The following is a 23214-nucleotide window of genomic DNA, read 5'->3' on the forward strand; positions in this document are numbered from 1 at the left end:
TGGTTTAACCGATTTTGACCGATGGCAATTTATGCTGCCATTTGTGTTGAAATATAACGGAAATAATGAATCGTGACGGAAGCAGGAGTTTTAGCGCTCTGTAAAACCTGGCTTAGGTAGTACAATACAGTTAGGTCATTTCTGAAAATTTGGTCTCATTTTGTTGAAAAAAAGCTATTTTGAGACAGTCCACACAGAATTTTCTAGTGTTTTGTCATAAAAAAGTGCATATTTTCTAAGTCCTTGGTGTGTGGAGGTTCAAGTCTTATAAGTAATTTAGTGATTATCCTTATAAAATCCAGTAGCCATGGTAACATACTGAAAAAATATTACTGAGTTTAAGTACAAATCAGGGGTGCCTTTCCAAAACTAACAGCCAAATACTATGTTTTATAAAATATCAGGCACTTAGACACTACCACAGAATGAAAGCATGCATGGAGTAGGCGGAAAAAGGTAAAAATAATAAGACCGTAAAAAATAAGAAAAAATAAGACCCTTTTCAATTCATTCCCTCACACTTTTAGTCCCAAAAGTTCGTGCGAAATAAGGTATTTTGAAAATCAGCCATCTGATGCTGAGGAGAAAACCTAATACGGCAGGGGACCGAAACATTCCGGATACCATTTTTCATTTAATTTACACCTGTTTACCATAACAAATATTACATCTGTCCATGTATAAATGCTTATCTACATTTAATCAATATATTCACCAAATTTTAACTTTTAATTTTAAGTTTTACAAAATTTGACCGGGGTAACTTGGTGTGCGAAACAGTGCGCCTTAATGTAACTGTATAGTGCACCCTTAACCCACCTTTCATTTTGAAATGCCTGTTCCAAGTCAGGACAATTGCAATGTTTTCAACTTTCCAGTTTTTACCCTGACATTGCTATTTTTCATACGGACTCTCCTTTTTAGACTATTCCTTTTGACAAGGAATTAAATGTATAATTAACTCCTTGCTTTCGACTACTGCCTAGATTTTATCAGTTCGGTAATTTTGTAAATACTCTTTTCAGGTTTTAACTGTATGACATTACTTCAGTGTATGAGCAGATGGATGTTCAATTTGAAATTTGCAAGTTGCACTATTTCATTCAAACGAAAAACACTTGATTTATGACATTATATAAATACAGACGTATCCAAAATTTCCCATTGTTCATTTTACGGAATTCTCAGTCTAGTTCGATTCCCGCTATTAGAATCATTTAGATAAAAAATGAGGAAACGAATTTATACTTTATTATGTAATAAATGAAAATGTAAGATAAGCTGATATCATTTTCTTTAAATCCTAAGCGATTTCGCTTTTAAATAAAATATTTTTTGTTGAAGAATCTATTAAAATAATTTCAAAACAGACATAATTAAAACTTCGTTTTGCCGGTTTATAACTTTGTATTGACCTACTGTGAAGAAACTTTTTTTTTACACTTTTGTTTTGATCAACGAACAAGGCCTTTAAGAAACTTCTGTCATTTCCAGCACTGAAAACGGGTCTTTAGTAGATCACATATAAGGAGTGCATGGACCACCGCGCTAGAAAGCGAATAAAAGAGGCTAAATCGAAGGCAAGACCCGGTAAGCTGCGAAGTTGATTCTAGTCACGTTTTCGCTTATTTATGGGTTACTGTGTTGTTCTCTATTTTGCCACCTTCAAAAACTTGATGTTTAAGCATATTAAACTATCCAGTACTCTATAATCACTAAGTATAGTTTACAATTTACAATTGTGTGAAGTTAAAAGTCAAGGGGGATAATTTCATTTTCAATTCTTTTTCTTTCTCTGCTTGTAGCAATTAGAACTACAATGTACTGTCCCACTAGTCACTACATTTGTAAATGTTGATCTGTCTACTTCAAACATAGACCTGTGATTTACAGGAACATACATGTATTTACAGTAATAGTAACTGTGAAAAGTAGTTCTTTTGAAGGAGAAAGTGCTCAACCACACGTATACAGCCCATCTTTCTTCCTTATTCCACAAACTGTATACAAGTCATACATATATCTCAAAATTTATACAGTAAAAGCAGTCAGACCCTGGTAGATGCCATTGCTTTGTTAAAAAAAAATTAATTTGGTTCAGTTGTCCAAAAATTTCAATTACTTCAAATGTGCATAATTCAGCTCTTTAGTACACTACTTATATGTATTTATTATCAGCAAAATGAATATTATAAATGTCAAAAACTATGTAAAGTTTTTGATGTTACTGTCTTCAAAGTTTATTTTAATTATCAAACACTGGTTAAGTGATGCCTCAATTCGGGAATTTTCTATGGTTGTAAACAAGTTTGCCCGTTGATGATGTAACACCTTTCAGAGTCTTCCTTTTCATTAAGATTGATGGTGTTATTGTCTACTTTAATTTAACAAAATGTTCATAGTTGAGTAAATTGAAAATATTTTAAATCTGCAAAAACATTAGGAAAAATTACGGAGCACTGGTCAGGCTGAGGCTATGTCATTCGTAAGGTTATATTATGTTTGAGCCTAAACCAATTAATGAAATTATATTTGGGCTATTTGAAATCAGATTTCAGTAACTATAAAGGTTTTTGAGTTATAAGGGGTCAAAGTAACCACACCCCACACAGTCTTTTATTTTTGGACTAATTTTGAATATTTTTTTTAATTGGATCACTTCTGACATCCCATCCTGCACTTTTGATTATATTTCAGATATGTATTACTGTTCTTGAGTTATAATGGGTCAAAGTTGCTACACTCCAAAATATCCACTTATTTATTTTCAATTCAATTTTGAAAAAAAATTTAAAGTGTGTCAAAAATTAATATTGCCTCAACTGTTCAGGGTTCTACCACTGTGGTTGTATCATGCTGTGCACAGAGCAGCTCTTTATTTTAATCTAGTATTTATGCCTCAAGAGACCACCAAGTAAATTAAAAGTTAGCCTAGGAACGGCATAATTATTTGGACTAATTACATGTGGGTCTTTTCCATTGTTATTTTAAATTTTGATCAAGGTCAATTTCAGAGTGAATTCAGTTTTTTTTTATTTTGCATCAAGCATCCACCTGACCATTTTATTTAAATAAAAAGCAAATGGAATTTGTTGAAATATATTTCTTCAAAAACATGATCCATAAGTTTTATGATAGACATCTATCTCATTTTCTGTCTATCTATTTTGTGATCTTATTTGACAGTAACTTGTACAGATAAGAATTCCATAGGATAAATAAGCCATTGTATGTTTGGTTTTGTTTTGTTAATTGTAGAGTTATCAACAGAGATAAATGGATGGGATAAATTTAACTACGCCAAAACATTTGATTGTGGACTTCATACAGTTAATGATAATGTAGATAGAGTTGACTCCAGATTTGTCTCTGTAGAAGAGTTCAGAGAGAAGTATGAAAAAACCTACACGCCTTGTGTTATTGTTAATGATCAACTTGACTGGCCAGCCAGGAAAAAATGGTCTGTTAATGTAAGTAATTATGATGTCAATGTAAGTTACGTAGATTTAGTTTTACATGCATTTAATGTTACGAAAATCTTATATTGGTAATTATCAGTTGGAATAACCAAAATATGATAATTTGTGACAAGAATGCTAAAGATTTAAAAGATTTAATTTGCGAGGGTAACAAGTTCTGCACTCTTAAATCTAGGGTTTATTGGGACTCGTGATCATACTTTGGTTATTCACTCTTACCATCATCTTAATCATCCTATCAGTACACTATTGTCTAAGACAAAATTATACTCAGGTTGAATGCCAAGAAGTCGTCATCTTCAGATATTTTACTAAATGGAATGCTAACCATCAGTGTGTATCATGTTGAGGACTATATTGGATTGTATTGTGAGTTTATTGTTTTAAACAGCACCTACTGGTTAATTTTAATTTAACATAAAGTGCTAAGTAAAGTATATATATATATATAATTTTTTTTCTAGAGACTGGCCAAGAAATACAGGAACCAGAAGTTTAAGTGTGGTGAGGATGATGATGGATATTCAGTCAAGCTGAAGATGAAATATTTCACAGAGTATATGGTAGAAAATACAGATGATAGTCCACTTTATATATTTGATAGTGGCTATGGAGAGGTATATTCCTGTTTTTTTTTTTATTATTATTAAACTGGCAGAGATGAACTTTCAATTTAAAATCCTTTGTATCCTTTTTAACTTAGTGTATATTAATTTATAAATGAGATTCTTTTATCTTTGTCAATGTCCCCTCCCCAAGTGGTGTTTTTAACTGAAATCATATTAATGTCCCTTCCCCAAGTGGTGTTTCTAACTGAAACCATATTCAATGTCCCTTCCCCAAGTGGTGTTTCTAACTGGAACCATATTCAATGTCCCTTCCCCAAGTGGTGTTTCTCACTGGAACCATATTCAGTGTCCCTTCCCCAAGTGGTGTTTCTAACTGGAACCATATTCAATGTCCCTTCCTCAAGTGGTGTTTCTAACTGGAACCATATTCAATGTCCCTTCCTCAAGTGGTGTTTCTAACTGGAACCATATTCAATGTCCCTTCCCCAAGTGGTGTTTCTAACTGGAACCATATTCAATGTCCCTTCCCCAAGTGGTGTTTCTAACTGGAACCATATTCAATGCCCCTTCCCCAAGTGGTGTTTCTAACTGGAAACATATTCAATGTCTCTTCCCCAAGTGGTGTTTCTAACTGATACCATATTCAATGTCTGCTTTAATATGGTAGTTGAACTGTCAAAGCTAAGTTCCATCGGTTTAAATAAATATCTTGTATCTTGTTAGAAAAAGTTCTTTAATCAGTACACATATGGTCATGCAAATCGTTATTGATGATTTGAGTAGAAAATTTTTGATGACTTGTTTAAATGTGATGGTGAGGTTAAAATACAAAAAAAATACATGTACATTAGTCTTGTTCCCGAGTCAAATGTTGGTTTAACTCGATACATTGTGAACTTATCTGGTTCCAAACAGTTGCAGATCAGAAATAAAAATGTTGTTCACTTCCATATCAAATTCAGTTTATTCAGTTTTCACTGTATTATGGCTATTAAACATGAACAATATAGAAGTAGATCGTATAGTATATCATATGAGTTTTTCTTTCATTTCACATACCATAACAACCCAAAGACACTCCTATTTACCCAAGAGCTTGCTCAAGGCTATATATGGGTTTAGAGGTGTTATTGCATGTATCATATCATATTCTATTTATCAAATGCTTCAATGCCTATTCATGTCATTGTCAATCACTTTATGTCTATTTTTTGGTGTAGTGGATTTCTTTGTGGTCTGAAGTAGCTGTTTTGGAACCAAGATGTTCAGTCTATTATACATGTAGAAAATCTTCACTTTTTACTAAACATATCATGATATGCTATAACCACATAAACATTATACCTCTTGCTTTTCAGCACCCTAAAAGAAAAAGGTTGTTAGATGATTACTCAGTACCCAAATATTTTCGTGATGACCTGTTTAGGTACTCAGGAGAAGACAGGAGACCCCCATATAGGTGAGAAAGTCCTGTAAATAAATAGGGAAGTATACAACAGACAAATGTTTCCTTTCAAGATTTGTAGCATTTTGGTCAGTAAATTAATCTTGAACTTATAAAATTAGTGATGCTTCAAATGTATGATTGTGATTTGCTCATTTAAAGACTGAGTTTTTAGGAAGACCACAAAAGTGCACTTTTATTGGGTAATTAATATAATTTTAGGCTTTGAGGGATGGAGCTATTTGTACTGAAATTACTTTTAACTTTATTGATAAAGCACCATTGTGTTGTTATATCACTGATGTCACAACCAATATATATGAACTGAATATTACATGTCAAATGCTGTATCAACCCGAGACTCTTATATCATCCCAAGGGCCACTGGCCTGCAGGGTGATATAGTTGGAGCGTTGATACAGCATTTGATACAGATTTTAACATGTCATGTTCATTATATCATTTATTTTTACTATACTTTAAGTATGATCTGTGAAGGGGTGCAATATAAGATATGATATACAGGTCTAGGGGAGTGATATAGGTCTAGAAGTGCGATATAGGGGAGACGATATAAGGTTTAAACAGACACTTATAATGCATAAACAAAAAAAATATTTTTTAATCTACATATATGATATAAATGAATGTTGCTTGTAGATGGTTTGTGATGGGTCCTGGGAGATCTGGAACTGGAATTCACATTGATCCCTTAGGAACCAGTGCATGGAATGCTCTAGTCAAAGGTTACAAAAGGTAGTGTAATAAAAAAAAATGTAAATCTATATTGGGATAAAAAAGTCCGACAAGCATAAAATTATATTCTTCATCAGTAATGAGTGATACACATTATTTTTACAATGGAGAAATAATTTAATTCAAGAACAAGCTGAAGATGAATCCATTTCTCCCATGACATCTGTGAAAAAACATGGAAAATATAAAATATTAGGTAAATTAATCTTTCAAAGAAATTTAAGCACCATTATTTAAAAATTCACATGTATTTTTTTGTCATTTATTTATAATTTGAGAATGCACTGTTCTTTCTATTGATAGATTGTTCTCACCCTGAAATACATGAAATATCTGCTAGTGATTGTTGTTAAACAGTAATCAGTCTATCAGCTCTTTCTATAACATATGAATGTTTTTTGTTTTATTTTACGTTTCAGATGGTGCTTACTCCCTACAAATACACCCAAATACTTGTTAAAGGCCAAGCGAGAGGAGGGTGGTAAACAGAGAGATGAAGCTGTATCATGGTTCACTTATATCTTCCCAAAAATTAAATCACCATCATGGCCTAAAGAATATGCACCTGTAAGTTAAACTGTTTTCAATAATTTTATAGAAAGAAATAATACATTCTGCACCAAAACCTTTCAATCTGCCAGACTAAAACTAATATCAAGTCTTTCTACGGTGCTGTAGTCCACATAAAGTTTTGCCAATAATCTTATGACTCAGACTAACAAAAGGAAATAAAGGGAACAGTTATCCAAAGAACGTAATCCAGGGGATAACAATTAGATGAAGAAAATTGACTTGCACAACAAAGAACATGATAAATGATAACCACAGAGAGACAGAGGAAAATAAAAACAAGCAACATGGACTCCACTAAAAACTGGAAGCATGGACTGGGTAGACAGAAAAAAGAGGCATCTATGAGATTTAAAATTGTGGACTTACAATCTAAAGGGGTTGTTATATACCATTTGATGACTTTCAGGTGATATTAAAGATCCTTTGCTTTTAAAGGGAAATTATTACATGTGTATTAAATTGATAATGGTGATAGTAATAGATTTTGATATTTCACATATGATTTTTTTTTTCACTTTGGAATATTGCATTGCCACAGTATCAGTGGTTGATTTCACAAAATGACACATAAGTAAAATTTAAAGTAAGTTTGTAGGTTATGAGGTCACAATGCTATTTTCTATTATGATGTCACCATTTGCAAAAAATTTTCACTGTATACCTTTGTGTGAAATCAATCACAGAATAATTTGATATTGTGACATACTGGTAAATGGTATATTTTCTGATGTCACTTATAGTTTGGAATCTGCCATTCATATAAATCATATACATGTATTCTCTTGTAATAACAAAAAAATGACACATTAAGAAAGTATGGTTCTGCTAAAAAACTTGGCAGGGGTGATTCATCATATTTTAAGATAATCAATGAAACTGTATAAATACATTTGTCAGGTCCTAAAAACAGCTCTTCTTATGTTCATGTCCATGGATCAGCTACTTAATATGAAATATTTTTTGACTGGTTATAGTATAAAACTTCTGTTGGGAAATTTTCCCATACTTTTTCTGTAGTAGAACATTAGCTAATTTTAAGTTTTAATATCTCCAGTGGACTACTTTTATTTGCCTTTATATTTTTCTAATAAAATTTTATTTGGCCAACAGAAGGATTTGCAATATATTTGGAATTTAAAAAATGCATGAATCACCCATTATAAGCCTCTGTCTGGTTTTTAGGCAGACCTGTACTTAATTAAACATTCCTAAAAATCACCCAAAAAAAAGATCACTCACCATAAATGATAATCTTCAAAAATTCTAAAGCAGGATGTCTCCCTCTCAAAATTTTCTCAAAGCAGGAGATTTGCCAAGTTTTTGTTTTTCCCAACATGTTTTGACAAGAGTTAAAGTAATTTATTATGATTTGAAGCTGAAAATTCAAATAAGACAGGAGAGATCTCCACAATGTGGATAAATCTCACATTTTGACATGGGCACTTAAGCTGGAATTGATTGAATTTTCATGAAATATCTGGAGGCTCTGGCCGAAAGCTGGAGACATAACACCCATATCACTTACTGACCGGAATGCTACATGTAGTTGTAACTCATTGTTTTTTTTTTTAATTCTGTTGACTTAAGGCTATGTAAATGTTATGATTCAGCTTGAGATCCTACAAGGACCTGGAGAAACAGTATTTGTACCAGGTGGTTGGTGGCATGTTGTTGTTAATTTAGAGGACACTATAGCAGTGACTCAGAACTTTAGTAGTGTAACAAACTTTCCTATTGTATGGCACAAAACAGTCCGTGGTCGTCCTAAACTTTCAAAGAAATGGTACAAAGTTTTACAGGTATTTTGAATTCTAATCTTTTTGTGACTTTAAACACCTCATGCAAACTGTTTTTCTTTAAAGTTGATGTCTTTATATTCTTATTCAGAAATTCAAAATTAGATAATGGATAACAAATCAAATTCAACTGATAGGATAAGGGTATTTATTGTTGGCGTTACATATACACAGGTTTTCTCACCCAAAATACAGTATGAGGCATATATTGATAATAAAATAAGAACTTAATTGAGTGTGTGGAGTATTAAATTTCCATGGTACATGTTCATATTCTGCATTAATCACACATTGAAAGCAAATGGATAAAATAGTCACCTAAGATATTTCAAAATTTCTTTGCTCCTCAAATACAAACTCAGTTGTTCTCCCTTTACTTAATCTTTAAATACATCTTACTGAAGGTAGAATCTGTTAGATAACCAACATATGCTCCCTTAAGCTTGCATTGTAGATGTACATTGTGAGTTATTATATCCCAAAGTAGCTGTATATAGGGATAGGGCTATCTGTCCTGCCTCTCATTCATACATCCTTCCATTACACAGAGAGGTACCCATTCCTCATACTCCCCTGAATGAATTTTAATGAAATGTTCATACAATCTTTATAACATATTCTAATATATCACAATTTGGATGTCAAAAGGTGTTTGTTATCAATTAAGGGAGTGGGGGTTATTAATTTAGTGAGTATTGCTCACAGTTTTTTTATAGTTTCATCTTTAAATACAAGTGGGAGAACCTGTTTGATAATATATTGTAGAAAGAACGCCCAGAAGTTGCAGCAATAGCAGACAAAGTTGATCTGAATCAGCCAACTGGGTTTAACTCTGACAGCTCAAGTTCAGGATCATCAAGTTCAAGTTCTAGTGAATGTAGTACTTGTGAAAGTTCTGATGATGAAATAGAATCAAAGTCTCGAAAGAGGTATGTACAAACATACTTAGGCCACTAGTGCAAATGATTTCTTGATTCCCAAGCTCTCCGTCATGCTTTTGTAAGGATGACTAATTCAACAATTTTAAAGTGGTATCAATGAAATGGAAATAAAATAAAAAAAACACCTGCATGGTATTTTTTTTTTCAGAATTTAAAAACAAAATAAATGTCTATTGTAAATGGAAGGAAGACATCTCTCTTTCTCATTGATTGTTATGAAACATGATCTGAAAAGCCAGGAATTAACTTTGAATGTCTTTAGTAATGTAAAAAGGTGTTGAAGTATTTATAGTAGAGCTAGAAAACCAACATTAAGTAATTTTCCTTCTGACTGAATTGCATTTTTAAACTAAGAAGCCTGTTGAAATGATGAATTTAAACATGCGTATTTCCATATAGAATTTGAATGCTTTCTTTAAATATTACAGGTTCTTGTATATCAATGGTATATATGTAGTTAACAGTTTTTGTAGAAGATACTCCTCTTAAAAACTTCATTATTTTATTTAGTATAAGTGAAGATCTTGGTAATAAATCAGATACAATTTTGTATTTTTTTGTTTTTAGTTCATTAATGCATGATTTTTGCTTAAATTTATGTTAATAAACTAGAAAGAAGGACAAGATGTTCATAAAGTAATTTCTTCAATAGAATAAATACTCAAATCTTCCCATTCATCACTATTACCAAAACTATGGCAATTTTTGTTTGATGGTCACAGAAACAAGTTTCTGAATTATAGACTTGCCTTTAGAAGATCAATGTGTCCATTACCAAGGCTCAGGGAATTTTGACAGCCCATTTGGGTCATTTTATCAAACTTCTGCAGTTGTCATTTGTTCAATTATCTGAATGAGTGAACAAGTTTGGTTTCGACCATGCCTGGACGTTCTAACATGCAAACAAAATATTGTATATCTTGGATCTTTTCATCACATAGGCAAACAGCGTAGAATTTCTGAGTGATGAAAAAAGAAATTTGCGAATACATTTTGTACATGTTTATTGATTTAAATGTTGTTGTTGACATCTGTATTTAAAGGATTCAACCGATAAATTAATCATTTCAAATTACGATTGATTCGTAGTTTCAGTACCAGGTGCTTTTGTTTCTACTGAAAGGTTGGCGGGAAAATGATGGATTTGTAAATCTTTTTTCCTAACTTTATGAATCAGTTATGAATGGATGGAAATTCTCTGAGTCAGCTTCAGACAATGAAGCTGACATTATAAAGCACATACCGGTACATGCAAAAAAAAAAAGACATTTACTAAAATAAATAGAGAAATAAATCCTTGTTTTAGACCAACTTGACACTCTACATTTCACGTTTTTTCACGTATTTGACAATAGTACAAGAACATCAGAATAAAGTTTTGAACAAATCAGTTCCTTTTTAAAAATAACTATAGTTACCATGCAGATACAAAGATTTATTTTGCAATAATTTTCTCTGACTTTTCCGTAAAAAAACTGAAAGTATTTGTAACTAAATTACATCTTGTAATTCAACCAAATTAACGCAGTTTGTGAATTTTTGTTAGAAAATTTGTATTCAGAAGGTTTTCCATTTTTTCTTTCTAAAATTCTGAAAATTGAGATATTTTTACTGAATGTTTTTAAGTATAAACATTATTTGATGATATGATTATATTAATCATCTGGATAAATTTTCTTGCAAAAAATAAAATCTTAATAGTTATATCAAATGCATAAAATAATATTAAATTTACTTGGTCATTGAATATTGAACTATTTTGCATATTTTACTTATTCCCATAATTTTCACACCTGAGGCTGCTCTTCTGATCACCAATCTATTAGCTTCTAGTAGTCAGACATCTGTAAATGAAATCTAATAATGATTTTTTTTTGTTTTGTTATGTTTTGTTTTTGTTTTTTGCTGCTAAAATAAAAACAATAATCAGATACTATCATTTCTGAACTTATTGCAATAATTTTTTTTATAATTGAGAAGAATCTAACAGGGTTTTAATTGCAATGATTTAACCTTCCATTTGCACTAAGACTTTTGACTAGGTGCCATTTACATGTTTTTTTTTTTTTATATATATTTTGTCAACATAAATATTAAAATATAGATACATATGTACATTTGATTCATTTAATTAGTTTTTTGATTGAGCTTTAAAAAAAATAGCTTTTTTAATAAATAATTAAAATTGCATTCCGTTTGGGGAAAAATTCTAAGTAGAAAGGTAATGTAGAGGCCTGTTCAGTCATCATATCAAATTGCATCCCACAGGATACTGCAAAGAATAAGAATGTGTTATGGTTTGAAACGGCAAAATGAAGATAACAGATTGAAATGCACACACTTTTCTTTGACTTAACACTGTTGAGTCTCAACAGTATCCAATAATTTATGTTATCATTCTTCTACCCTTTAGGAAAAGAACTGGCAGTAATAAGTCCAGATCTATCACACCAAATGGCACAGTTCTCAATTCTCCGAGGCGTAGAAGGTCCTACTCATCAGACAGCAGCCAAGGTAGCAAAACCACAGGGAGGAGTATCTCAAGCACACCTAAGAACTCAAGATAACAAACATTGAATTGATTTGTATAGTATTTATTGTTATGGTTGACGATGCACACAATTAGAACCTCACTGTAAACCCAAGTCTTTATTGGTTTTTCTATCCTTTAAAGTTCCAGTTTACACTGACAAACATTATTAGCATGAAATTCATATGGTTATCACATGGTTTTCATGTAAACTTCATCACAATTTATTTGACTAATTCAAGTGAAAAGAGATAATACATGTCTTCATGATAATTAAACAATAAATTAGAACACAAACCAATAACACAGAGAGCACTAACTTGTTACCACCTGTGGAATTGATTTCTACATCTAAGTAGGCTATTGTGTTGACAATACCGCAGAAGAAATCTTTCATTCCTTCCTTAGGCAGAGTTACGTGTATATTTTAGGAAGTTCAGACATTTTTTACATTCTTTTGTATTAAAATAGGTACACATTCATGACTGCTATAAATTATGATTTTGAGAGGAAAAATAACAGAAACTTCATTTTTTTTATGTTCCAGAGCATAATATGAACAATATTTTTTGATAGTTATGTATTTCTTTAGATAAATGAAAATAACTATTACCTTTAATTAATCTGATAGGGTTATTAACAATTTCTATTGACAAATGAACCCCATACTTACTGTCAAGTAATTGATAAAACCAACAATACCAAATTTGGTTGTCCTAAAAGGTAGTATCACAAGTATTATGTCTAGCTGGGATAATGATGCTTTGATAGCAGACACATAGTGCCATAAAATACCATAATAATGTAGATATAATAAAGGCTTTCTTTCAATTGTCCCAACTATCCAGATGTTTTTGTACAGAAAAAAGTTGAACTGACCAGCTAAACTATATATAGCACGTCCTTATGTAAAACACAAATTGTTAATTCTGAATGACATTATCAGGGGAGTAGCTAGACCTGTTTTATTTGTGCGCAAAATTACGGCAAAGGTTCTTGTGGGGGGGGGTCGCTCAAGGCCCCCAGTGAGTCATTGCATAAAACCTTTATTTCATCATTAAAATGTTTGTTTTTATTTCTGTTACTTTTTCCGAAAGTACGCAACTGCGTATTTGCGTATAGGCAGCTACGTCCCTGATTATCTTAGCCTGTTAGATATTGATTAGAAGGAAAATCATAATGAGGAACAAAATGATGAAATTGGTTTATTTTTAATATGACTGTTTCAAGTAATTTTAAGTTAATAATATGTAAGTGCTCAATAATTTTTATCATTCTATTAAAAAGTAATATTTATTTGAGTTACTATTACCCAATAATGATAGGTTGTTTCTAGCTTGTTCATTTGCTTTAAAGAATAGCTCTCAAATGTGGCTCTGTAAGGTTGTACATTCTTAATACCATTAAAAGGTGGTCAGTAACTTGTTTATTTTCCTTTGTTACAGTACTTTACAATCCCATAAAGTACATGTTGAATAAATACAATGCCAGTTAAATCAATAAAAAAATTTTAAGTCCAAATCAACTGAAGAAAAATGCTAATTGACAGTGCTTACAATTAGAAGATAACTGAATTGTATTTGAAGATTTAGAAGTCATCAATCCAGGATTTGTGTGCACCTGGCTGATTTAGGAGTCATCAATCCTGGATTTGAGTGCATCTGGCAGATTTAGAAATCAATCCAGGATTTGAGTGCACCTGGCAGATTTAGAAGTCATCAATCCTGGATTTGAGTGCACCTGGCATGTTTAGAAGTCATCAATTCTGGATTTGAGTGCATCTGGCAGATTAAGAAATCATCAATCCTGGATTTGAGTGCACCTGTCCAATTGAGTTTGGTGATCATATGTACACAGAGCCAGTTTGTAGGTATTTGCCACCGTCAAATCTAGATTGACAGCAATAAATCTTCAAAAACAATACAGTTACCTCCATTTAACTATCAAATATATTTGTGAAAGGAAAAATTAAAATTCTTTAAAAAGATGACAGTATATTTGAGTCAGTGGTGGATTTGACACTCTGAAATTTATAGTGTTATCCAGTAAATTATGCGTAACAAACATTGTTGCATTAAAATGGAAGTGTGATTCTGTAGGTGTTGGAAAAATTGCTTCTCAAATTTACGAATTAAATTCCTCAAATTTTATTTTTTTTGCCTTCCTCAGATCAGTTTCACTTATTTTAATGAATGATTGTGAAAAAATATTTCGTCTTTAAACAGTCAGTTGCTGAATAATCAGTTGTGTTCAGCAACTAAGGTTTTAGAAAATAATGATTTAAAAATATCTTTAAGAAATTAGGTCACAAAAAAGGTTCTTTAGATTATTTACTTATGTGTTTGTATCTAGGCATTCAGGCTTTTCTCTGTAAATGTGTACATTTAGATATATACATTGTATAATAACATAAATAAGAACACTGTACCTGGAATAAACCATAATTATCGTAAATACTTTATGTCTCAAAAGACCAAGATATGTACATGTATGGTGTTTTACTAAGTCTCAATGTGCAGGGTAATTCTGCTTTTCAGTGTCCTTTCAACATTATGAAAAAATGTAACTCTTATACCTTTTTTGTCTCTTTCAGAGGGCATTGTAAATCTGTAAGAGTGTCGTGGGTTAGGAATTATGTGATTTTTCATACTTCACTTATTGAACAATGTGTTAGTTTAAAAAATATTGTTTATTGTACAAGTAATATACTACTCTCGGTGGTCCTATTGTCATTTTAGTGTCTGTTATTAGTTTTAGCTTAAAACTAGAAAAACTTTCTATTTGTGAAATGATCCTTATGACAGGGTCTACAAAAGTCTTCCAGGATCCTAGTTGTATGAGGATTTCTTATTGAATGACCAAATATGTTTTTAGATTATCACTTTATAATCATGATATATATATATATATAAGCTTTCAATTGATGTCATGATTCTTTTTACATGGCTTACAAACATCCATGGGGATCAAAGATGTATAACAACTCCTTGTAAGAGTTTTTGCCCTTAAAATGTCAAAAATGGGGAATTTTGTGCATTTCAGCTGGTTGATTGAAAACCATCATAGATACAAAGAAACTTTCAATAGATGAAATGATCCTTACAACAAGGATCTTAGGATATAATTTGCTGAATGGCTCATAATTTGAGTTATTGCTTTCAAAAGCCACAAAAAGACTTATTTTTACCATATGTGTGAATCAGACTCTGTAGAGCCTCCAGTTACTTGTCCCAGACATTAGAAAAACTTGCAAAGTCAAACCCAGGATCAGAGTTCCTAGTCAGGGAAAGGTTTTGTTGATTTTTTACAATTATACATAAAAAGAATATTTCTTTATGCAAGAACTGTTACAGTAGACCTGGGGTAAGAGACATGACTTTTGAAATGAGTGATATGTTTCCATCATATTTAATTTCATCAAAGCCTACCAAGCTTTCATTTGAAATAGAATGAAATCAATCCAAGTTACTTTGATCTTTAGATGAGATTAATGTAAAATGCTTTACACAAGTATTCCAATGATTTGTAAGAGTTATGTCTCTTATCCCTTACCACAAATTACGTAGAAATAAGACTACTTTTGCTTATGCAGATTAATTTTTTTTTTTCAACATGACCTGGTGTTTCTTTATCAATGTATTTTTATTGTTAATATTTCCATAGAAAGATCTGATGTATGTATTTTAGGTTAACTCAGCCAAGTAATATTGATTAAAATATCAGTTTATGCATGTACCACTTTTATATGACTTTCTTACTTTGATATTATGTATAAGTTCTGATAAGGACACATGTAAATTACATATAATATTTCCATTTTGCATTTGTTTTCATACTTAAGAAACAACTCATTGCACAACCTACTTGACTGATGAAAGATTTCAATAATATTTATGAGGCAATATAAAATTTCCTACTTATTCTCAGCCCATCACAATTTTGGTTGCAAAGGTTTTTAGTCCAACATTCCTGGCTTTTCATTTCATGCTTAAGGTCTTTTAATTGTTTTTTTTGTCCTTTAAAGCTAAAAATTGTTACTGGTTGAGAATATGGAACACTTGTTTTAGCTTATTTTTGTGCAGCTAAAGCTTACATACAAATTTTGTTACTGTTGGTCAATGAATATGTATGTTTATTTTGAAATAAGTACATTTTACAACACAAGACATAACCTCTATTGAGCTTTTAACTGAATTACTTTTACTTGTAAATCTTGGTAAATTCCTCATTAGTATTGTCCTCATAAATATTATAATATAAACATGATAAACAATTATCATTGTAATTAGTTTATTAACGGAGAAGGGTCTTATTTGACCTAGATAATTGTCATTCAGGTAATTAACATATCTTGATATTTATTTCTTTATCATGATCTAGGCCAAAGTTCTTGAAACATCTCAGATTGAATTTTCCTTTAAATATTTCTTCATGCAATAAAGTTGCTAGAAAGTATTGACTTGACAAATAATGAAATAATTAGAATAATATTTTTAGATTGAGATGTTCCATTGAATTTGGACCAGAGAATTTTCCATTTTGAATTGCCATATCTAATTATGCACTGTATTCTACTAGCTAGAGATGTTAAACAGGAAGCAACTCCAGATTTTGTCCATTGGTGTAACTTTTAAGTGCTTTCTACAGTCTCATGTGCTTTCATTGATAAAATTCCCATCTTACTTTTCATCATTACCATGAAAGAATTCATGGCATTTATTTGTGTAACACTAATCTCCTCTATCTTATTTAAACTGTACACAAATTTTGGGTATATTTGAATTATCGTGTCTGTCCGTATGTATGTCCACAACTCATATATAACTGCTAAATAAACAGAGGCATATGCAGATGGGGATTTCTTGTAATAAAACAGAAAGATTTTTTTTAAGCTTCCAAGTGAAAGCAGGGGTATCTTTTTGGTCACATTTCTATTTTAATTTTGAAATTAAATGAACCCACTAAAAGCTTTTTTATAGTATAAAATATGAAGTAAACATGGAGCACAGTACTGTTTACACTTGTGAAACCTAGCAAGTTTGTATTGTATTATTTTATTCATGTTTCATCTTGTCTTAAGGAAGTAATATTTGTTTAATGAAGTGAGCCAGTGGCAGATTCATCGCCCTTTTGTTGGAAAATTTTGTTCACTTTTCCATACTTTTGGACAAAAATGAGCAAATGATCGCCTGGATCTGCCCCTGTGAACAATCACTTATATATTTCTATATGAAAGCCTTTTTTCCATTCATGTAAAAACCTTTTGTATATTATTGTAGATTCTATTGCCATTGCCAATCATCCAGTATCATTAGGATAGTTAAAGGATTTGTTATATTAAAACTAATTAGAATTCTATTGTCAGTCTCTTCTTTGCTTTATTTGTTGGTGTCCAACACCCCCTCCATCCCTCATTCCCCTGGATCTTTCTCTGGCATGTGACTTGGATAGTTATCAATGCATGACATAATTGATATGCTCATTTATTAATTTCAAGTGAAAAAAAAACAATGAAAATAAATGGGAAGGTATCATACAGCAAAAACTGAGACAGATTATCAGATTATTGCAACTGGCAATACATAATGCCCTCTCCCCCACCCCCGCCCCCACACCAAAAAATGATAGAAATGAAAAGGCAATGGCCAAACTTCACACAAAATACATATCCAATCTAGGTCAACCCAAACAAATAACCTATTGTCAATTTAATATTCAACTGACCCAAAAAAAAAGACCCAAGGTCCACAACAGGGAAATAAGTAGAGATGCACCAAAGTCTTACAACTAACTAACTATCGATTTCACATATCAATTCAAAACGGTTTTCACAAAGAGGATAAAGAGTTTGCTGAGTGCAGCGTGATATGACAGCAGCATGTTGAACTCTGTTCACTTAGGGCAAGTGTGGATACAATATTAGTTTTTGACACTTTTAAACATAGGGACTTACGGTTCATTTTGGACAGAGCAACTGGTTTCGATACAGTATTGTACAAAATTTGAAATTCCATTGAGGTTGAAAAGAAGTTCCAGTTTAAGGGTGGTCATCTAAGACTTTTGCCATCAATCACTATACCTCGAAAAGAAGAGATATCTAAAATCTGATTGGCAAACACAGACATGGATTTTCTTAAGGAATCTTATAATAGAATCCAAAATCGGACCCTAAAAAAGTTGATTTTTAGGTGTGGTCCTCTTTGGTCCATTGTAACTCGAAAACCGTAGGAGATATTTAATTTGAAATTAGTCAGTCTAATCTGAAAGAAAATATTCTTGAAGAATTTAATTTAAAAAATCTGACAAAAAATGTTAAGAAACCTTTTTTTAGCACGCCCAAATTTCGTACCCCTATAACTCCAAAAGATTTAAAGATATATAAGTCTATTCTATAAAAAAATACTCCTAAAAGCAGAATTTCAATCATCAAAATTGGATAACAATGAACTATTTCTTATCAACTCTTAAGACAACAACTAGTTTGCCCCTTTAGCGCCTTATATTCAAAGGAGGCCTCTGGGAGGTTTGGGTCCTCCGCCATGTCACCAGTAATGTGTTAAAATTTCAAAAAGATTCGATAAGTTTTAATCAAGTTAAACGTAAGTAAACGGACGCCAACGACGACAGGAAATGATCATACGTCAGCATCGTGTCAAAATTAATGTCACAGGGCCATAATTGTCAAATTTAATTGATCGGGTTCGAAGTTGGCTTGAATTCCTCTCGATCTAATTTGTTTCTATTTCACAAATTATAACTTCTATCCGTTGATACTGTGACATTATTTGATAGACCTGTCATTAAATTTAAATTACAGGTCTATGATTATATCCCCCACACTTTTCAAGTGGGGGTATATAGTGATAGGGGTATCCGTTCGTCCTTTCGTTACACATTGGGGACCTATGTCCTATCCTTCACTCCTTCCACACCACTGAATGGAATTGAATGAAACTTTCACATTATCTTTATTACATGTTCTCAATGTGCACCTCCTATTTCATAATTTGATCTGAATCAATTTGGGGGTTTCTCATAGCAAAACATGGACTTTTGCCACCACTTGACGTCCGTCGTCGTCGATCGTCATTTACAATTTTTCTTCCCTTTGAAACTACTGAGCGGAATTACATGAAACTTTGCACTGATGTTCCTTAGGATGTTTTGCACAAAATTTATGTGTAGATTGTTTATACATCAACCGTTGCTATTTTTAGTTTTTAGACCACAGGGGGCAAGTCACAAATTTCTACATATATTTCAAAAACTGTAAGAGATATTTGAAAATAAATGAGACCTTAATTCTTCGGCTTGAAAGGCCAAGTTGGCAGACAATTCTTTGTTAGAATAATTGCCCTTGAAAGGTGAAAAATAGGTTTTTTTTGGGTTTTTTTTTTGCAGTTTTCAGCCAGTTTCTTGAAAACTATATATACTAAGTAGATTGAAAAAAAAACTTTCAATTGATGAAAATGATCTTTATGATAAGGCCTCAAACGTCTTTTTGGATCGAAGTTTTTGGACGACTCCTTATTGGAGTTATGGTCCTTGAAAGGCGAAAAATTGCAGTTTTCAGCCCTTTAACTTGAAAACTGTAAACTCAATCGATGAAATAATCTTTTTGGTAATTAAGGCCTACAAAAGTCTCTTTGGGTCGGAGCTGTCGGATGACTCCATGTTGATAATTGTTGGTAATTTTGGCAAATTTCTCGTAAACTATGATAGATAAAAAAAAAACTTATTTGATGAAATCATTCTTATGATAAGGCCCACTAAAGTTAAATGGATCATCAAAGTTGTATGACGACTCCTTGTTAAAGTTATTGCCCTTAAATGGAAATCTCTTGTCGGTTACATCCCCTATGCCACTCATATGTACTTCCTATTTTAGATTTTGATTCATCGGAATTAAGTTTAGGGTTTCACATAGTAAAACCTGAACTTAGTCATTTGTTAGTATGGGAGACCTATTCCTTACTAGTTACTCCTCTTATCCCACCGAATGGAATTTAATGAAACTTTCACAGAATATTTATTACATGTTCTTATTGTGCACTTCCTATTTTAGAATTTGGTCACAATCAAAATGGAGGTTAAAAGGTACATGTTATCAAATGGGGAGAAGGAGTATCAAGTTAGTGAGCATTGCTCACAGTTTTTCTAGTTTCTAATGGTATAGGTCCTTACATGCAACCCATGTAGACACAAATTTCGGTTCGGGAAATGGATGAAAATATTTATTTGATATGGGCAATTTAGCGTGTGTGGATTAATGTATTTGAAACTGAATATCTGCGTAAGGAGTTTTCATATAACTCATACCTTATGCCAGAGCTTTTTGTATCGCGCTTGACTTCTTATAATTAGGCTTCTGGAAGGTTATGTTGCTACAAGATTGAAGTCATCACTACAGAAGTTTTATGCTCGTGGATCGTTACGGTGTATCCATTTGCACCATAAAAACTGATTTGTTCAAAGTGTCAGAGTTTTCCTTTTCTCATTCATCTACCCCGGTCTTGCCTTTTTATGAGCAACTTGGAGGGTGTTTCTAGAAAGGCAGAGGACACTTACCCCATCGGTGCACCTGGTCCATGCTCCTAGTAATTAGTGGAGTCCTAGTTGTTCATTTACTTTTTTTACTTTGTATGTATTATTTTGTTTATTATATGTTCTTTGTTGTGTTTGTCTGTTTTCCGTGTCTGGTCTTTGTCCCTGGATTACATTTTGATTTCCGCCAGAATCTTGGTTCCCTTGATTACTCATAAAGAAAGAACTGACGGAAATTTTACATTTAACAATTTAAGATTTTTATTTTGACTGCAAATCGTTCATTATTGTTGCCACAAGTATTGTGTGTTTGAAATTTCGTTTATCTATGTGAATGATAAGTTGACAGTTCACATGCATATTGCAGTTATTCAAAGCAGGGGCTGTATTATTTACATGCCGTCCCTGCCCAAAATAAATTCCCTTTTACAGCAATACTAACAGATGCTGTAGAAAAATGCCGGTTTTTTTTGTTTGATTTGATTTGATTTGATTTTTTTTATTTGTTTTTTGTTTTTTTTTTGTTTGTTCGTCTGTTTGTTTGTTTTTTTGTTTTGCTTTAATTTTTAAGGAGACCTAGCACTGTCTAATTTTGAAGAATATGTACATTCAGTGATTTTTATTCCACATTATCGTGATTTGGTCCTAAGATCGACTATAATATTTTAGAAGTCATCAGTGCAATACTTTCATAAAACGTCACCATCAAAGACGGTCGAGTGAGACGTCATAATTCCACTGCTAAGCGGTGAGCGACTATGTTTATACATGGTGGTAAAATGTACAGCAGCGAAAGCGACAGTGATAGCGATAGCATTGAAGAAATACAGATTAGGCGGTATTTAGGCAGTTTCTCGGATAGAATACGACAAGCGAAAGTTCAAATAGGCATTAAAAGTGGTCTTAAACGTCAACCAGGTCACTACCATCTGAGAGACCGCAGACATACTGATTTGGAACCGCGTCGACAGGGTTACGATGGCAAAAACTGGGAGGTCTCCTTACCCATTCAGCTTCAGCGATCAACGCCTAGGTTAACGAGATATATGATCGGAAAACTAATAAAACAAGAGCAGAAGTCCAGAGTACAAGGGGATCAAGAGGGCCAACAAATGTTGGCAATTAAATCCTTAGAACCTCTAGTACAAGAGTTTAAAGGTATAATTTTGTACAACTCCAACAGATTAGCCAAAGAACGCGGTCACCAAATTGCAGAAGTAGAAAAACTCAAGGATTCTGTGCAGTGGGAAATGTTACGAAAGAAGTTAATTAAGCAACACAGTGAAGAAGCTGAAGAGGAACGTACGCAAAGGATTAAAGTACTCAACGGTCTACTGGATAATGATAAACGTACGCCGAGTATTGAAGATTTGCTGATAGGTATGGCCGAAACAAATTATAAACGTTCGATGTTAAACAAAGACTTGACGGAAGCACAAGAAAACCTTGAGCACAATAAAAACGAGGAGAGTAATAATTACCACACAGCTATGTCGGAAATGCTAGACGAATCACTTGGTAAAGTTGTTCATACATTTGCCACAAACGAAACTAAAACCTTGTGCGCAAAGGAACAAATACGGCAAGTGGCTGAACAAAATAATCAGCAAAATCCGTCAAAAAATCAGAAAACGAAAATGGAAGTACTTATGGAACTAAAAAAAGCTTTTGAAAAGGTGGAAACAGAAGAACAACGTGCAAAGCAAAAAGAGCGAACCAAATTAATTGATATGAAAGTAGCAGTACAAGAAGAGCTCCTTCGAAAAGTAGCATCCAAATGGGTTGATGTAGCGATCGCTGAAGAACGCTCTAGACGAATTCTTGAGGCGAGCAATACGAACCCAACTTTAAACAGAATGCGTCATCTTGTGTCAAGGGTTCAGCGACAAATGCTTTTAGAGAAGTTCAGAGGTACATGGGTCAACATAGCTGAAAAACTGGAGATGGAAACAGAAGCTAGCGTAGATAGAAAGAAAGAAACAGAGGTGGATAAACAGCTGCGGAGACAGAGAGAGAACCAAAGACGTGCGATAGGGGTCAGGAGTGGAGTGGCTATCTGAGTTTCTGTTCTTCAGGCGATTCGTCTCTTTACATTGACAACTGTATCCCAAGATAGAGAAAATTTTTCGTATACGTTTTGTTGTTACATGTATCCAAATGCATCTTAAAGTATTATTTGAAGAGTAACATGGATATCAGTATGACAAAATAGAAAATCTTTAACTTACTGTCGTTTTTTTTACTTGTACCAAATTGCATCTTAAATCATATTATGTTTGATAGCCAAAGCTATACTCTCTTGTCCGAGTTTCATAGTGTTATCAGTAGTACTTTGGATAATGATTCAAACACAGACACGTCCTATTTTTTTTATTTCTAAAACTTCCTGATCTTTTTTTAGTTAGACACTGGTATTAGCTCTTTATTACTTTCACAATTCCTTTATTAATTATACGAATTAAAGCACTGTACAAATATTACATGTAAATAAGCTTTTCCCCGTCCTCCGTTCTAAGATCTATTTCTACAAAGCAGATAAAATATGATGAAGGAAAAGTCAAGAGATGGTGACTAACCTAAGA

At 32.5% G+C, this 23214-nt stretch overlaps 2 protein-coding genes across 3 annotated transcripts; both read left to right on the plus strand.

The window, feature by feature from the left end:
• Positions 1 to 1395: 1395 nt before the first annotated feature.
• LOC148609541 (bifunctional arginine demethylase and lysyl-hydroxylase JMJD6-A-like) lies at positions 1396 to 12203 on the plus strand. Of its 2 annotated transcripts, XM_088540512.1 has the most exons (10): positions 1396 to 1590; positions 3259 to 3470; positions 3944 to 4096; positions 5407 to 5507; positions 6153 to 6248; positions 6668 to 6815; positions 8432 to 8620; positions 9383 to 9546; positions 10069 to 10085; positions 11972 to 12203. In XM_088540512.1, exons 1-10 carry the CDS (start codon positions 1536 to 1538, stop codon positions 12133 to 12135), a joined length of 1299 nt encoding a protein of 432 aa, XP_088396638.1. In that variant the 5' UTR covers positions 1396 to 1535; the 3' UTR covers positions 12136 to 12203. The 2 variants fall into 2 exon arrangements, with proteins under 2 accessions (XP_088396638.1, XP_088396639.1); XM_088540513.1 differs by lacking the exon at positions 10069 to 10085.
• Positions 12204 to 21262: 9059 nt separating this feature from the next.
• On the plus strand, positions 21263 to 22859 carry LOC148609542 (uncharacterized). The gene has a single exon (XM_088542184.1). It carries the CDS (start codon positions 21391 to 21393, stop codon positions 22690 to 22692), a length of 1302 nt encoding a protein of 433 aa, XP_088398310.1. The 5' UTR covers positions 21263 to 21390; the 3' UTR covers positions 22693 to 22859.
• The last annotated feature ends 355 nt before the right edge of the window (positions 22860 to 23214 follow it).

This window comes from Perna viridis, chromosome 8, assembly GCF_037379345.1.
Source record: "Perna viridis isolate PV_CMFRI_1.1 ecotype Kerala chromosome 8, ASM3737934v1, whole genome shotgun sequence".
NCBI lineage: Eukaryota > Metazoa > Mollusca > Bivalvia > Mytilida > Mytilidae > Perna > Perna viridis.

Excerpts from the sequence above, each read along its gene's own strand:
- LOC148609541 (XM_088540512.1), top strand. The coding sequence starts at position 1,536 with ATGGACCACCGCGCTAGAAAGCGAATAAAAGAGGCTAAATCGAAGGCA. Across the intron at positions 1,591-3,258 it reads TAAATCGAAGGCAAGACCCG|AGTTATCAACAGAGATAAAT; the intron begins GTAAGCTGCGAA and ends TGTTAATTGTAG. Across the intron at positions 6,249-6,667 it reads CTAGTCAAAGGTTACAAAAG|ATGGTGCTTACTCCCTACAA; the intron begins GTAGTGTAATAA and ends TTTACGTTTCAG.
- LOC148609542 (XM_088542184.1), top strand. The coding sequence starts at position 21,391 with ATGTTTATACATGGTGGTAAAATGTACAGCAGCGAAAGCGACAGTGAT.